Source organism: Nerophis ophidion, linkage group LG18, assembly GCF_033978795.1.
Source record: "Nerophis ophidion isolate RoL-2023_Sa linkage group LG18, RoL_Noph_v1.0, whole genome shotgun sequence".
NCBI classification, from domain to species: domain Eukaryota; kingdom Metazoa; phylum Chordata; class Actinopteri; order Syngnathiformes; family Syngnathidae; genus Nerophis; species Nerophis ophidion.
The window spans coordinates 43,730,346-43,748,582 of NC_084628.1; the positions used below are offsets into that span (position 1 = coordinate 43,730,346).

The 18,237-nt window shown below is 40.3% G+C and overlaps 2 protein-coding genes across 2 annotated transcripts in view; one reads left to right on the forward strand and one right to left on the reverse strand.

The window, feature by feature from the left end:
- Nucleotides 1-4,677, forward strand: part of LOC133537235 (caspase a-like) — a 21,095-nt gene extending 16,418 nt beyond the window's left edge. Inside the window, exons 7-8 of the mRNA XM_061878181.1 lie at nucleotides 1,379-1,488; nucleotides 4,305-4,677. Of these exons, the coding sequence (XP_061734165.1) occupies nucleotides 1,379-1,488; nucleotides 4,305-4,406 (212 nt within the window). The 3' untranslated portion in view covers nucleotides 4,407-4,677. The remainder of the gene's footprint in view (nucleotides 1-1,378; nucleotides 1,489-4,304) is intronic.
- Nucleotides 4,678-12,788: 8,111 nt separating this feature from the next.
- The window catches only part of LOC133537324 (syntaxin-1A-like), a 191,845-nt gene continuing 186,396 nt past the window's right edge, over nucleotides 12,789-18,237 (reverse strand). Inside the window, exons 9-10 of the mRNA XM_061878357.1 lie at nucleotides 17,790-17,900; nucleotides 12,789-13,437 (exon numbers count right to left, since the gene is read on the reverse strand). Coding sequence (XP_061734341.1) covers nucleotides 13,360-13,437; nucleotides 17,790-17,900 — 189 coding nt within the window. The 3' untranslated portion in view covers nucleotides 12,789-13,359. The remainder of the gene's footprint in view (nucleotides 13,438-17,789; nucleotides 17,901-18,237) is intronic.

The window sequence follows — 18,237 nt, forward strand, 5'->3', positions numbered from 1 at the left end:
ATTTAATGGGGTTTTATCACCTGGGTTACGTATATTATATATATATATACATATATATATATATATATATATATATATACACACATATATATATATATATACATATATATATATATATATATATACACACATATATGTGTGTGTATATATATATATATATATATATATATACACATATATATGTATGTTTATACGTACATACATAAATATATGTGTATATATACACATATGTATATATATATGTATATATACACATATATATATATGTAAATATACATATATATACACATATATATAAATATATGTATGTACGTATATATACATATATACATACACATATATATACACACATACATATATATACACACACACAAATATATATACACACACACACACAAATATATATACACATATACATATATACATATATATACACATACATGTATACACATACATGTATACATATATATATATATATATACACATACATATATACACACGTATACATATATATACACACATACATGTATACATATATACACACATGTATACATATATACACATACATGTATACATATATATGCCCAAACATATATATACACATATATATACACACATATACATACACATTTATACACACACACATACATATATAAATACCCACACATATACATACATATACATATATATTTCTTCTGTGTAGTGTTTTAGTTCTTGTCTTGCGCTCCTATTTTGGTGTTTTTTTAATCTTTTTTTTTTAATTTTCCTGTAGCAGTTTCATGTCGATCTTTGAGCGATATTCCCCGCATCTACTTTGTTTTAGCAATCAAGAATATTTCAGTTGTTTTCAATCCTTCTTTGTGGGGACATTGTTGATTGTCACGTCATGTTCAGATGTACATTGTCTTTGCTCCACAGTAAGTCTTTGCTGTCGTCCAGCATTCTGTTTTTGTTTACTTTGTAGCCAGTTCAGTTTTAGTTTCGTTCTGCATCGCCTTCCCTAAGCTTCAATGCCTTTTCTTAGGGGCACTCACCTTTTGCTTATTTTTGGTTTAAGCATTAGACACCTTTTTACCTGCACGCTGCCTCCCGCTGTTTCTGACATCTACAACGCAATTGGCTACCTGCTGCCACCTACTGATATGGAAGAGTATTACACGGTTACTCTGCCGAGCTCTAGACAGCGCAGACACTCAACAACAACACATCATTTGCAGACTATAATTACTGCTTTGCATAAAATATTTTTAACCCAAATAGGTGAAATGAGATCATCTCTCACGGCACACCAGACTGGTTGTAAAACAGTGATTTAAGCAACAAGCGCACCAAGGGGGGTAAATGTATGAAGTCAATGATTGTTGTTTCTTTCCTGCAGATACCGTGTCATACAGACACCCGGTGAAGGGTTCAGTCCTTATTGGGCATCTTGTTGATGTGTTTAACACTTATGCACGTGAGGAACACATCGAGGAGCTGTTCAGAATGGTACGTGTTGCCCACTCATATCTATGTTTGCACATAATAATTACAGTACAAGACAAAAGTTTAAAGTTACAAGATTAGAATACAATAGAACCTCCAAGGACAACGCTACGAACTATGGGAGACTGGGCTTTCTGCTCCACTGCTCCCAGTCTGTGGAACGCTCTCCCTGACCACCTGAGGGCACCTCAGACGGTGGATGCTTTTAAAAAAGGCTCAAAAACCCTTCTTTTAAAAATAGATATATGCATACTCATTCTAGCTATTAGGCTGTTCTAGTTTTTATTATTATTAAGTTTTAATACACCGTAGCACTTTGAGGTTGTTTGCTCAATGTAAAGTGTTTTTTTTTTTACAAATAAAATGTATTACTATTATTAGAATAGAATAGAAAGTACTTTATTGATACCTGGAGGAAATTCAGCACCACAGTTCACTCACAATAAACAATAAACATTAGTGATATTTCATAGATTTTTTTTTTTACAATTTTATTCAAATAACATTCCAATGTATGACTTACTTCTTGTAAAATTCCACTCAGATCCTCTTTGAAAATGACATTTTCTCTCTTTTGAGTGCAATTTACATGTATTTTTTCTATTTTTATAAATGTGTAATTCGTAATTTATTCTAACACTAGCGTTGACCTTTTTTGTTGAAGTATACTTTATTCTTGTAAAAGTGTATTTTTCTTCTTAGAAAAATCGAATTATGCTCTCATTCAATTAATACCTTATGGTTGTGCTATTTAAACTTTTTCTCCTGATAAAATCAGAACATATTTAATTTATAAACTACTCAGTGGCCTAGTGGTTAGAGTGTCCGCCCTGAGATGGGTAGGTCGTGAGTTCAAACCCCGGCCGAGTCATACCAAAGACTATAAAAATGGGAGCCATTACTTCCCTGTTTGGCACTCAGCATCAAGGCTTGGAATTGGGGGTTAAATCACCATAAATGATTCCCGGGCACGGCCACCGCTGCTGCCCAGTGCTCCCCTCACCTCCCAGGTTTTGGTCAAGGATGATGGGTCAAATGCAGAGAATAATTTCGCCACACTTAGTGTGTGTGTGACAATCATTGCTACTTTAACTTCAACTTATTGTCACACAAGTTCCAACTTTTTTTTTATTGCAATGTTCCCCCGTTATTCTACTGAAATTCGCACTTGCCTTAAAGGGGAACATTATCACAATTTCAAAAGGGTTAAAAACAGTAAAAATCAGTTCCCAGTGGCATTTTGTATTTTTTGAAGTTTTTTTCAAAATTTTACCGGTCTCCGAATATCCCTAAAGAAAGCTTTAAAGTGCTTCATGTTTGCTATCTGCGATGCCACTATCCATTTCCCTGTGACGTCACACAGTGCTGCCAATGTAAACAAACAATGGTGAATAGCACAGCAAGATATAGCGAAATTAGCTCGGATTTAGACTCGGATTTCAGCAACTTAAGCGATTCAACAGATTACGCATGTATTGAAACGGATGGTTGGAGTATGAAAGTATTGAAGAAGAAACTGAAGCTATTGAGCGAATAGCTATTGACGCTATTCATAGCCATAGCATGGCCGAATAGCTGCGTTAGCATCGCCGGTAAAATGAGCGGACCAAACGATCAGGACTTTCGCAGCTTGTGACACTGGAGCAACTTAAATCCGTTGATTGGTAAGTGTTTGTTTCGCATTAAATGTGGGTGGAAGGAAACGTAATATAGTTGCAAATGCATCTGCAGGTTATCCATACATCTCTGTGCCATGTCTGCTTTGGCACCGCCGGTAAATAGCATGTTAGCATCGATTATCTGGCAGTCACGACGCGACCAAATATGTCTGATTAGCACATAAGTCAACATCAACAAAACTCAACTTTGTGATTTTGTTGACTTTATCATTGCAAATGCATCTGCAGGTTATCCATACATCTCTGTGCCATGTCTGTCTTAGCATCGCCGGTCAAATGTGGAGACACTTTGGTACATTCAATGGGGGTCTGGCGGCAGACACTTTCGCATCTTCGGTGCAACTTGAATCCCTCCCTGTTAGTGTTGTTACACCCTCCGACAACGCATGATGTCTCCAAGGTTCCAAAAAATAGTCGAAAAAACGGAAAATAACAGAGCTGAGACCCAATGTTTACAATGGGTTGAAAATGAAAATGGCGGCTGTATTACCTCGGCGACGTCACATTCTGACATCATCCCCTCCAGCGCGATAAACAGAAAGGCGTTTAATTCGCCAAAATTCACCCATTTAGAGTTTGGAAATCGGTTAAAAAAATAGATGGTCTTTTTTCTGCACCATCAAGGTATATATTGACGCTTACATAGGTCTGCTGATAATGTTCCCCTTTAAATCATGCCTTCGTTCACATGTCATCTTTATTAAAATTAATTTTTGACCAAAAGTATAAATAGTCATTGAAATATCAAAAACTTTTTAGTTGTAAAATTGCTAATTTATTCTTGTAGAAGTGTTACTTTGGACAAAAAAAATGATTCACATAAAACTGAATTATCATAAAAGTATGACTTCTTATAAATTACAATTGAATTCATCAAAAATTCTGAATGTATTCGCGGAAAACTCCTGCCCTTTTTATTCTTCGTAATATTGGCACTTCATGTTTTGGAAAAATACAACTTTATAAAAAAAAAATCTCTATGGACATCATTCATTTTTGTTACTTTATTCTCAAAATATTTTGACAGTCAACTCATCTTTATTCTGGTGATTAGGACTAAATTGGACGTTAGAAATCCACACGTTCTGTAGTGCGGAGCAAATCAAACTGCTGATCACACATTTTGTTCCACCCCCACAGGTCACGCAACGCTTTGAAAAGTCGAACTTAAAGTACGGACAGATGCCAAATAAAGACCGAGTGTCTCTGACAAAGAACTTCCACTTGTTTCCAGTCAACTGAAATGCCTGTTGGGTTAAGAAAACAGCCTTCTTAAATATCTTCTTCAATAGAAACTCCCATTGTAATCCTCTCAGGCCGTATTATTACTTTTACACAACTGTGGTGGACTTGGTGCTCTTATCCAACCCTTTGTATTTACACGGTGTCCCATGTCATGGTATGTCACCTCCATAGGGCATGAACTTGCAAAATAATCATTTTTACTATCAAAGTGTTGTCTTTTCCGTTAAAATGATCAAATACACAATAAATATTGAGTGAAAGATTGTCATGTTGGAGTGTTGTATTCCTCTGTTTTCTATCCCATTAAGGCTTTGTACAGAGAATGCAACCAGATGGATAATATTAAGCAGGCAAACTTCAAACTAGTGTTGTCCCGATACCAACATTCAGGGATGTGCCGGACATTAGGACGAGTTCCCAGAATGTCAGCGAAATGCCATCAGGTTCAAACACTGATGACATCTATTAATCAGTCCATCTTTTGCTTTTGTTGTCAATGTCAACTTCCTGCTTTTCACATCAATTTTCTTTTTTTGACATGCAACTTAATGGCGTTGTGTGTAAAGGAGAGGAGATATGTGTTTCTAATAATTATATATAAGTTATCACACAACTCTTATGCTTAAGGGCCGTTGCTATAGTTATTATCAATTGTGCTCTTTTTCTGCTTCGTGCAAGGGCACACAACTTGTGATCTTCCACGGCATGTGAGGGGTGGCCTCGCCGCAGATGTTTTCTGTCTTTTAGCTCGCTAATGTGACGCTTTGCTGGCATCGTGGCGTGGTTTGCGTTCTCCCGTGGGTGCAGCGTGAGGTAGGAATACTAATTTATTTATACTATAAAACAGGAGTCGGGAACCTTTTTGCCTGCGAGAGCCAAGTATCCAAATATTTTAAAATGTATTTCCGTAGAAGCCATAAAATATTTTTTAGCACTGAACACAACTAAACGTGTGCATTTTTAAGTAAGACCAACATAGAGTATAACGGGTCTCTCATTCTTTGTAATAACATTGTTATTCTGAAGCTAACTGTGGGGAGGGGCGTGGTCTGCGGGCCTGCAGCGAAGCAGGGTGTTGCCAAGACCAGCCTAGAAATCAGCGAAAGGTGCGTAGACGGCCCACCTGGGCCTTGTTATCTCATCCCCTGTCGCTCTGTTTATAAGCAGCAGCCAGGAGTAGAGACGGGGTAGGAGCTGGAGCCAGAGCGCGAGCGAGAACGAAAGAAAAAGACAATTGCTGGAAACCAACTGAGAGACTTATTGAAAAATAGAAAAATATTGTAACCCTGAAACAGGCTCTCATGTCGGTGCTTGGCGGTCTGAAGAACCCCCAGGAGAGCTAGCCCGAAACTAACCCAGAATAAATTAATCACTTCTTACCCTTAATGCAACTTCTTGAACAAGTGCGGTAGAAAAAGGACGGATGGATTCAAATGCATGAGCATGTTTTGTATTTTGATCGTTATTTTTAACACGTTGATTACAAGTGGAATTATTCATTACTTATCGTGTTAAGCAATGTCAGCTCAGATTTATCCGAGAGCCAGATGCAGTCATCAAAAGAGCCACAGGTTCCCTACCCCTGCTATAAAACAAACTAAAAACAAAGACACTTGAACAAAGGCACTACCAAAAACTAACAGAACTAGCGTGGGAGCTTGAAGGAACAAAAAGCAATAGCGTGGAAGCTAGGGACATAAACAAAACAACAATAGCGTGGAAGCTAGGGACATAAACAAAACAACAATAGCGTGGAAGCTAGGGACATAAACAAAACAACAATAGCGTGGAAGCTAGGGACATAAACAAAACAACAATAGCGTGGAAGCTAGGGACATAAACAAAACAACCATAGCGTGGAAGCTAGGGACATAAACAAAACAACCATAGCGTGGAAGCTAGGGACATAAACAAAACAACAATAGCGTGGAAGCTAGGGACATAAACAAAACAACAATAGCGTGGAAGCTAGGGACATAAACAAAACAACAATAGCGTGGAAGCTAGGGACATAAACAAAACAACCATAGCGTGGAAGCTAGGGACATAAACAAAACAACAATAGCGTGGAAGCTAGGGACATAAACAAAACAACCATAGCGTGGAAGCTAGGGACATAAACAAAACAACAATAGCGTGGAAGCTAGGGACATAAACAAAACAACAATAGCGTGGAAGCTAGGGACATAAACAAAACAACAATAGCGTGGAAGCTAGGGACATAAACAAAACAACAATAGCGTGGAAGCTAGGGACATAAACAAAACAACAATAGCGTGGAAGCTAGGGACATAAACAAAACAACAATAGCGTGGAAGCTAGGGACATAAACAAAACAACAATAGCGTGGAAGCTAGGGACATAAACAAAACAACAATAGCGTGGAAGCTAGGGACATAAACAAAACAACAATAGCGTGGAAGCTAGGGACATAAACAAAACAACAATAGCGTGGAAGCTAGGGACATAAACAAAACAACAATAGCGTGGAAGCTAGGGACATAAACAAAACAACAATAGCGTGGAAGCTAGGGACATAAACAAAACAACCATAGCGTGGAAGCTAGGGACATAAACAAAACAACAATCGCGTGGAAGCTAGGGACATAAACAAAACAACCATAGCGTGGAAGCTAGGGACATAAACAAAACAACCATAGCGTGGAAGCTAGGGACATAAACAAAACAACAATAGCGTGGAAGCTAGGGACATAAACAAAACAACAATAGCGTGGAAGCTAGGGACATAAACAAAACAACAATAGCGTGGAAGATAGGGACATAAACAAAACAACAATAGCGTGGAAGCTAGGGACATAAACAAAACAACAATAGCGTGGAAGCTAGGGACATAAACAAAACAACAATAGCGTGGAAGCTAGGGACATAAACAAAACAACAATAGCGTGGAAGCTAGGGACATAAACAAAACAACAATAGCGTGGAAGCTAGGGACATAAACAAAACAACAATAGCGTGGAAGCTAGGGACATAAACAAAACAACAATAGCGTGGAAGCTAGGGACATAAACAAAACAACAATAGCGTGGAAGCTAGGGACATAAACAAAACAACAATAGCGTGGAAGCTAGGGACATAAACAAAACAACCATAGCGTGGAAGCTAGGGACATAAACAAAACAACCATAGCGTGGAAGCTAGGGACATAAACAAAACAACAATAGCGTGGAAGCTAGGGACATAAACAAAACAACAATAGCGTGGAAGCTAGGGACATAAACAAAACAACAATAGCGTGGAAGCTAGGGACATAAACAAAACAACAATAGCGTGGAAGCTAGGGACGTAAACAAAACAACAATAGCGTGGAAGCTAGGGACGTAAAAAAAACAACAATAGCGTGGAAGCTAGGGACGTAAACAAAACAACAATAGCGTGGAAGCTAGGGACGTAAACAAAACAACAATAGCGTGGAAGCTAGGGACGTAAACAAAACAACAATAGCGTGGCAGCTAGGGACGTAAACAAAACAACAATAGCGTGGAAGCTAGGGACGTAAACAAAACAACAATAGCGTGGAAGCTAGGGACATAAACAAAACAACAATAGCGTGGAAGCTAGGGACATAAACAAAACAACAATAGCGTGGAAGCTAGGGACATAAACAAAACAACAATAGCGTGGAAGCTAGGGACATAAACAAAACAACAATAGCGTGGAAGCTAGGGACATAAACAAAACAACCATAGCGTGGAAGCTAGGGACATAAACAAAACAACCATAGCGTGGAAGCTAGGGACATAAACAAAACAACAATAGCGTGGAAGCTAGGGACATAAACAAAACAACCATAGCGTGGAAGCTAGGGACATAAACAAAACAACCATAGCGTGGAAGCTAGGGACATAAACAAAACAACCATAGCGTGGAAGCTAGGGACATAAACAAAACAACCATAGCGTGGAAGCTAGGGACATAAACAAAACAACAATAGCGTGGAAGCTAGGGACATAAACAAAACAACAATAGCGTGGAAGCTAGGGACATAAACAAAACAACAATAGCGTGGAAGCTAGGGACATAAACAAAACAACAATAGCGTGGAAGCTAGGGACGTAAACAAAACAACAATAGCGTGGAAGCTAGGGACGTAAACAAAACAACAATAGCGTGGAAGCTAGGGACGTAAAAAAAACAACAATAGCGTGGAAGCTAGGGACGTAAACAAAACAACAATAGCGTGGAAGCTAGGGACGTAAACAAAACAACAATAGCGTGGAAGCTAGGGACGTAAACAAAACAACAATAGCGTGGAAGCTAGGGACGTAAACAAAACAACAATAGCGTGGAAGCTAGGGACGTAAACAAAACAACAATAGCGTGGCAGCTAGGGACGTAAACAAAACAACAATAGCGTGGAAGCTAGGGACATAAACAAAACAACAATAGCGTGGAAGCTAGGGACATAAACAAAACAACAATAGCGTGGAAGCTAGGGACATAAACAAAACAACAATAGCGTGGAAGCTAGGGACATAAACAAAACAACAATAGCGTGGAAGCTAGGGACATAAACAAAACAACCATAGCGTGGAAGCTAGGGACATAAACAAAACAACCATAGCGTGGAAGCTAGGGACATAAACAAAACAACAATAGCGTGGAAGCTAGGGACATAAACAAACAACAATAGCGTGGAAGCTAGGGACATAAACAAAACAACAATAGCGTGGAAGCTAGGGACATAAACAAAACAACAATAGCGTGGAAGCTAGGGACATAAACAAAACAACAATAGCGTGGAAGCTAGGGACATAAACAAAACAACCATAGCGTGGAAGCTAGGGACATAAACAAAACAACCATAGCGTGGAAGCTAGGGACATAAACAAAACAACAATAGCGTGGAAGCTAGGGACATAAACAAAACAACAATAGCGTGGAAGCTAGGGACATAAACAAAACAACAATAGCGTGGAAGCTAGGGACATAAACAAAACAACCATAGCGTGGAAGCTAGGGACATAAACAAAACAACAATAGCGTGGAAGCTAGGGACATAAACAAAACAACCATAGCGTGGAAGCTAGGGACATAAACAAAACAACAATAGCGTGGAAGCTAGGGACATAAACAAAACAACAATAGCGTGGAAGCTAGGGACATAAACAAAACAACAATAGCGTGGAAGCTAGGGACATAAACAAAACAACAATAGCGTGGAAGCTAGGGACATAAACAAAACAACAACAGCGTGGAAGCTAGGGACATAAACAAAACAACAATAGCGTGGAAGCTAGGGACATAAACAAAACAACAATAGCGTGGAAGCTAGAGACATAAACAAAACAACAATAGCGTGGAAGCTAGGGACATAAACAAAACAACAATAGCGTGGAAGCTAGGGACATAAACAAAACAACAATAGCGTGGAAGCTAGGGACATAAACAAAACAACAATAGCGTGGAAGCTAGGGACATAAACAAAACAACAATAGCGTGGAAGCTAGGGACATAAACAAAACAACAATAGCGTGGAAGCTAGTGACGTAAACAAAACAACCATAGCGTGGAAGCTAGGGACATAAACAAAACAACAATAGCGTGGAAGCTAGGGACATAAACAAAACAACAATAGCGTGGAAGCTAGGGACGTAAACAAAACAACCATAGCGTGGAAGCTAGGGACATAAACAAAACAACAATAGAGTGGAAGCTAACAGGTAACAAAAGTAGTCTTTACCATAAAGCAGGACGAGCGGCGTCAACTGTTGCGTGGGAGCAAACAAGAGTCCAAGGACTAGTGTCAAACAAAGGTGGTCTTAAATAAGGAGATAATCACGAATCAGGTGCTTCACGGCAAACGAGACAGGTGACACTAACGAGTTACCATGACAACAGAAACCAAACAGGAAGTGCCACCAATACAACACAGAATGATAACAAAACCCAGAATATGACATGGTCCAAGACGTGGACCATGACAGCTCACAGCCAAGGATGTACCCGGATCTTAACGAAGGTGACAGCAGGCAGACGAAGCAGAGACAAGGCAAAATCACAAGGCCCCCAGCACATTTCAATCAATCCATGTTTACTTATATAGCCCTAAATCACTAGTGTCTCAAAGGGCTGCACAAACCACTACCACATCCTCGGTAGGCCCACATAAGGGCAAGGAAAACTCACACCCAGTGGGACGTCGGTGACAATGATGACTATGAGAACCTTGGAGAGGACGAAAGCAATGGATGTCGAGCTAGTCTAACATGATACTGTGAAAGTTCAATCCATAATGGATCCAACACAGCCGCGAGAGTCCAGTCCAAAGCGGATCCAACACAGCAGCGAGAGTCCCGTTCACAGGAAACCATCCCAAACAGAGGCGGATCAGCAGCGCAGAGATGTCCCCAGCCGATACACAGGCAAGCAGTACATGGCCACCGGATCGGACCGGACCCCCTCCACAAGGTAGAGTGGGACATAGGAGAAAAAGAAAAGAAACGGCAGATCAAAGGGAGTCTATTTAAAGGCTAGAGTATACAAATTTCCGTTCTGAATAATCATGTATTGTGCGTGCTGAGGGGGCTTCCATAATGTGTGACTCCTCCCTTTAGAAGCAGCCTCAGCGCTTTGTAACTACGGAACTCCCAAACTGAATAAATAAAGTGCGTGGGCTGTGCCTCAGAGCTTAGGGTGAGACTGTAACTGAGTGTGCAGCTCCATGCGTTCTCCTCATGAGCAAAATTGAACTCTGTCTCTGCCTGATTCCTTGCTACTTGTTCTGTTTAATAGTTTAGTTCTTAGACCTGACAGTGATGGCTTACAACTAAAGTACAGATGAGATCCTTTGACAATACCAGCCAAACTGGATGAACTTCAACCATGCAGGACTTGTTTTATTTGAACACTTTTAGAAAGGACTTTGAATAGGAAGTTAAAAACATGAGAAGCCGTGCCAATAAACTTGGCTTTAAAAAAACAACACAAATACATATAGACATTACCAAAGTACATTACATTTTGAAGATTTTAGCCTGTTAACAGCCAAGGACCTCAACGAGGATAAGGCGACAGCAGGCATACAAAGCAGAGACAAGGCAAAATCACAAGGCCCCCAGCACATTTCCTTTCTGAATAATCACATATTGTGCGTGCTGAGGTGCTCACATAATGTGTGACTCCTCCCTTTAGAAGCAGCCTCAGCGATGTAACTAGGGAACTCCCAAACGGAATAAATAGAGGAGAGCGTGGGCTGTGCCTCAGAGCAAAGGCAGAGACTGTAACTGAGTGTGCAGCGCCATGCGTTCTCCTCATGAGCAAAATTGAACTATGACTCTGCCTGATTCCTTGCTTCTTATTCCGTTTAATACAGGGGTGTCCAAAGTGCGGCCCGGGGGCCATTTGCGACCCGCAGCTAATCGTTTACCGGCCCGCCACACATTCTGCAAAAATTGCAAAATTGATAGTCTTGCAAAAATAAATAAATAAAACATTTTAAAAAAGTGGAATGAGGTGAAATCTAATGAGAAAAAGCGGCAATGTTGACACAAAGCTGCCATGCAGGCAGTTTTTTTGTTCCTTTTGTCTTTATTTTCTTTTTTTTCCCCGTTGCTCCAAAAAAAATCAATGTTATAATGAATTATTACTTAAAAATTATCACTTTAAAATGTTTTATGTAGAAAAAAATATTGCATATGTTGTGTGGTTGCCATATAAAAACATCAAAGTTTTGACAAAAGAGCATAAAACCAACAAAATAATAGTTCAAACTTAAAATCGACAGATATATCGGAAGTTGATCTTGACATTTAAGTGTTGAAAGTAAAAAAAAAAAAAAAAAACGAATAAAAATGCATCATTTTATGAGTGGGGAACCTTTCGGATCTCAAATATATTTAGTAGGATTTTATATAAATATTAAATAATTAAAATCAATGGTGTCCTGCATTATTGATCTTTGAGGGCTTTAATTGTTAAATAAAGGAACTCTCCTGAAGGAATCAATAAAGTACTATCTATCTATCTTAATACTGCATATTTCAGTTTTACTATAAAAAACAAAGTTGTCTTTTACAGAAAAGGCATAAAACCTTATTTGTTTTACTTTATATCAACCTCAAGTTGATATAGAGATTTACTGTAACCATTAAATAAAAAAATAAAATAATAATTTGACTTATTTTTAACATTTTAGTGACTTAGACCCTCTATGCTCCCCAGGAGCTCAAAGGATTAAAACAAAAATCCATATATTTTGTTATGGTTTGAAAATGAAAAATATCCAAATGGCCCCCGCATGCTTAAATTTAAAGTTTGGACACCCCTGGTGTGATAGTTTGGTGTTAAGACCTGACAGTGATGGCTTACACCTAAAGTACGGACGAGATCCTTTGACAATACCAGCTGAACTTCAACCATGCAGGACTTGTTTTATTTCAACACTTTTAGGAAGGACTTTGAATGGAAGTCAAAAACATGAGAAGTCGTGCCAGTAAACTTGGCTTTAAAAACAAAACACAAATACATAGACATTACCAAAGTACAATATTACATTTTTCAGATTTCCCCTTCATGTCCGTCTTGTTTTCAAGGTCAAAATGTAACGCCAGTGTCCCGGTTCCGTCACAACAGACTTGGAATGGACAAAGATGGTTTTACAAGGTTTCACTTTGGGGATTTTGACAAGACTCAAACATGGTTGCATGTTTGAGAAAATAGAAAGTCACGCCAAAAACGACCTGGATGGATCGTTACAGGAAGTTACAAATGTGGAGACACTCTGGCACATTCAATGGGGGTCTGGCGGCAGATTTCTTGCCAGTGGTGCAACTTGAATCCCTCCCTGTTAGTGTTGTTACACCCTCCGACAACACACCCACCAGGCAGGATGTCTCCAAGGTTCCAAAAATTAGTCGAAAAAACGGAAAATAACAGACCCACGTTTGCACGGCTGGAAAATAATGAAAGGTGGCGGCTTGCAGAGGCTTCAGGCCAGCGTGCCGCCCACGGCAGACGCGATGATGATTCCCAGGACCACGCAGCATATGACGATCATGATCTTCTTCTAATAAGCGTGGGCAACAAGGCCGAAGAAGAGTCCGTCCAGGGCAGCAGGTGAGGACCAGAAGAAGACATGTTAGAAACCTCTTCTCACACACACGACAAAGCACAAAGACAAAAGCATCAGGACGCAGATCTTTTCATGACACCAATCTAGTCTTGGGACCAAATTCCCCTCCAATTTTTCATGTGTGAGCAAAGGCCAAAACTTCAGTGGCGCACATGTGAGCGGCAGCAGACGTGCACACTGTTATGCGCTTATCTTTTTATTCCATTTTGTGCGCGGCCCAGCTTCGCCTTGAGCATTGTGCAAGTGCACATGCGCGTACCTTAGAGCAAATTTGTCCCACGGACCGGGGGTGTTTTTTTCATTTTTCAATCAATCAATCAATCAATCAATGTTTACTTATATAGCCCTAAATCACTAGTGTCTCAAAGGGCTGCACAAACCACTACGACATCCTCGGTAGGCCCCATAAGGGCAAGGAAAACTCACACCCAGTGGGACGTCGGTGACAATGATGACTATGAGAACCTTGGAGAGGACGAAAGCAATGGATGTCGAGCGGGTCTAACATGATACTGTGAAAGTTCAATCCATAATGGATCCAACACAGTCGTGAGAGTCCAGTCCAAAGCGGATCCAACACAGCAGCGAGAGTCCCGTTCACAGCGGAGCCAGCAGGAAACCATCCCAAGCGGAGGCGGATCAGCAGCGCAGAGATGTCCCCAGCCGATACACTGGCGAGCAGTACATGGCCACCGGATCGGACCGGACCCCCTCCACAAGGGAGAGTGGGATCTAGGAGAAAAAGAAACGGCAGATCAACTGGTCTAAAAAGGGAGTCTATTTAAAGGCTAGAGTATACAAATGAGTTTTAAGGTGAGACTTAAATGCTTCTACTGAGGTGGCATCTCGAACTGTTACCAGGAGGGCATTCCAGAGTACTGGAGCCCGAAATGAAAATGCTCTATAGCCCGCAGACTTTTTCTGGGCTTTGGGAATCACTAATAGGCCAGAGTCTTTTGAACGCAGATTTCTTGCCGGGACATATGGTACAATACAATCGGCAAGATAGGCTGGAGCTAGACCGTGTAGTATTTTATACGTAATTAGTAAAACCTTAAAGTCACATCTTAAGTGCACAGGAAGCCAGTGCAGGTGAGCCAGTATAGGTATATATGTATGTATATATGTATATAAAGGTATATACAGTATAGGTATATATGTATGTATATAAAGGTATATACAGTATAGGTATATATGTATGTATATATGTATATATGTATATATAGGTATATACAGTATAGGTATATATGTATATATAGGTATATACAGTATAGGTATATATGTATATATAGGTATATACAGTATAGGTATATATGTATATATAGGTATATACAGTATAGGTATATATGTATGTATATATGTATACAAAGGTATATACAGTATAGGTATATATGTATGTATATATGTATATAAAGGTATATACAGTATAGGTATATATGTATGTATATATGTATATAAAGGTATATACAGTACAGGCGTAATGTGTTCAAACTTTCTTGTTCTTGTCAAAAGTCTAGCAGCCGCATTTTGTACCAACTGTAATCTTTTAATGCTAGACATGGGGAGACCCGAAAATAATACGTTACAGTAATAGAGACGTAACAAACGCATGGATAATGATCTCAGCGTCTGTAGTGGACAAAATGGAGCGAATTTGAGCGATATTACGGAGATGAAAGAAGGCCGTTTTAGTAACGCTTTTAATGTGTGCCTCAAAGGAGAGAGTTGGGTGGAAGATAATAGCCAGATTCTTTACCGTGTCGCCTTGTTTAATTGTTTGGTTGTCAAATGTTAAAGTTGTATTATTAAATAGAGGTTTCCGTTTTTTTGGCGTTGAGTTGCAAAAAGTTAGCGGACATCCATTGTTTAATTTCATTAAGACACGCCTCCAGCTGACTACAATCCGGCGTGTTGGTCAGCTTTAGGGGCATGTAGAGTTGGGTGTCATCAGCATAACAGTGAAAGCTAACACCGTATTTGCGTATGATGTCACATAGCGGCAGCATGTAGATGCTGAAGAGTGCAGGGCCAAGGACCGAACCCTGGGGAACTCCACACGTTACCTTAACGTAGTCCGAGGTCACATTGTTATGGGAGACACACTGCATCCTATCAGTAAGATAAGAGTTAAACCAAGACAGGGCTAAGTCTGACATACCAATTCGTGTTTTGATACGTTCTAATAAAATATTATGATCGACGGTATCGAAAGCAGCGCTAAGATCGAGGAGCAGCAACATAGATGACGCATCAGAATCCATCGTTAGCAATAGATCATTAGTCATTTTTGTGAGGGCTGTCTCCGTGGAGTGATTTGCCCTGAAACCGGATTGAAAGGTTTCACATAGATTGTTAGACGCTAAGTGTTCATTTAACTGCTCCGCAACTTTTTTTTATTTTATTTAATTTTTTTCCATAAATAAATACAATCATGTGTGCTTATGGACTGTATCCCTGCAGACTGTATTGATCTATATTGATATATAATGTATATATTGTAAAATACTACACGGTCTAGCTCCATCCTATCTTGCCGATTGTATTGTACCATATGTCCCGGCAAGAAATCTGCATTCAAAAGACTCCGGCTTATTAGTGATTCCTAGAGCCCAAAAAAAGTCTGCGGGCTATAGAGCGTTTTCCGTTCGGGCTCCAGTACTCTGGAATGCCCTCCCGGTAACAGTTCGAGATGCTACCTCAGTAGAAGCATTTAAGTCTCACCTTAAAACTCATTTGTATACTCTAGCCTTTAAATAGACCTCCTTTTTAGACCAGTTGATCTGCCGCTTCTTTTCTTTTTTCTCCTATGTCCCCCCCTCCCTTGTGGAGGGGGTCCGGTCCGATGACCATGGATGAAGTACTGGCTGTCCAGAGTCGAGACCCAGGATGGACCGCTCGTCGGGACCCAGGATGTTGGGGACATCTCTACGCTGCTGATCCGCCTCCGCTTGAGATGGTTTCCTGTGGACGGGACTCTTGCTGCTGTCTTGGATCCGCTTTGAACTGAACTCTCGCGGCTGTGTTGGAGCCACTATGGATTGAACTTTCACAGTATCATGTTAGACCCGCTCGACATCTATTGCTTTCGGTCCCCTAGAGGGGGGGGGGGGTTGCCCACATCTGAGGTCCTCTCCAAGGTTTCTCATAGTCAGCATTGTCACTGGCGTCCCACTGGATGTGAATTCTCCCTGCCCACTGGGTGTGAGTTTTCCTTGCCCTTTTGTGGGTTCTTCCGAGGATGTTGTAGTCGTAATGATTTGTGCAGTCCTTTGAGACATTTGTGATTTGGGGCTATATAAATAAACATTGATTGATTGATGATGATTGTGCTTTTCATATTGATTTAATAAAAATAAAATAAAATAAAAACTTTTTTTAAATTTTTTTTAATTCATTTTGCTGCCCGGTACTAATAGGTCCGCGGCCCGGTGGTTGGGGACCACTGCCTTAGAGGGAACGTTGGTTGTGACCATACCAATGTTTTGGTACCGTACTAAAATTATTTCCATACTTTTTGATACCTTGCTCCTGATGGGTGGTGGTTAGGGCCTTGGAACGCTCTCCCTGACCACCTGAGGGCACCACAGACTTTGGATGATTTAAAAAAAGGCTTAAAAACCCTTCATTAAAAAAAAACACTTTTTATCTTTTTCATTTTTTTAGATATATGCATACTAGTTGTAGTTTTATTTTTATTATCTTTTTTTAATCATTTTTTAATACACTGTAGCACTTTGAGGTTGTTTGCTCAATGTAAAGTGCTTTTTACAAATAAAATCTACTATCATTGGGGGACGGCGTGGCGCCGTTGGGAGAGTGGCCTTGCCAGCAGCCTGAGGGTTCCTGGTTCGATCCCCACCTTCTACCAAACTCGTCACGTCCGTCATGTCTTTGGGCGAGACACTTCATCCTTGCTCCAGATGGGTGGCGGTTAGGGCCTTGGAAGGCTCTCCCTGACCACCTGAGGGCACCACAGACTGGATTATTTTAAAAAAGGTTTAAAAACCCTTCTTTTTAAGAAAGCCTTTTTTTTAAAGATTCATGCATACTAGTTCTATTTTTTTTTTATTATCTTTTTTATAATTTTTTGCTGCTTTAACGACCTAAGACTTGGTGGTGCAGGTGTGATGGAATGAGTTTAGTACTGGGATGACACCCGCACACGACATGCAGCAGCACAGACCACGGCATGCATGCACCACACTGATGCCACCACAACAACGACAACAACAACAACAGACGCCATGCTGGTGGTCCTGGCCACCCTCTGCTCTGTGGTGACTCACCTTCAGAGCTTTACTCTGGTACTTAACCGCTTTCTTTGTGTCTGACACCGCCCTCTCCACATAGTCTACCGAGTGCTCCACGTTATACTCTATGCGGTCTATCATCTCTCCCTGGGAGAGGGTCAGAGGAGCGGGGGGGACGCGAGCAAAATGTGGAGGAAGACGACAAGGAAAGGAGAGAGAAAGAAGACAAAAAGGGAGAGGTTAGTTCCCAGACGTCTGCGTTTACTCTCACCCGCTTATTGGTCTTTTTCAACTTCTTGCACTGGGGGATGATGTCCTTGGCTTGTTGGACGTGGTCCTGGGCCCCCAACACACTGTGCTCAATGTTGTTTACCAGCTGGCCCTGCATGACAACAACAACAACAAGGTGTCAATGCACAGGGGAGCACGTATTGATTCTTTAAACACAAAAGCCAAAAGCAGTGAAGTTGTCACCTTGTGTAAC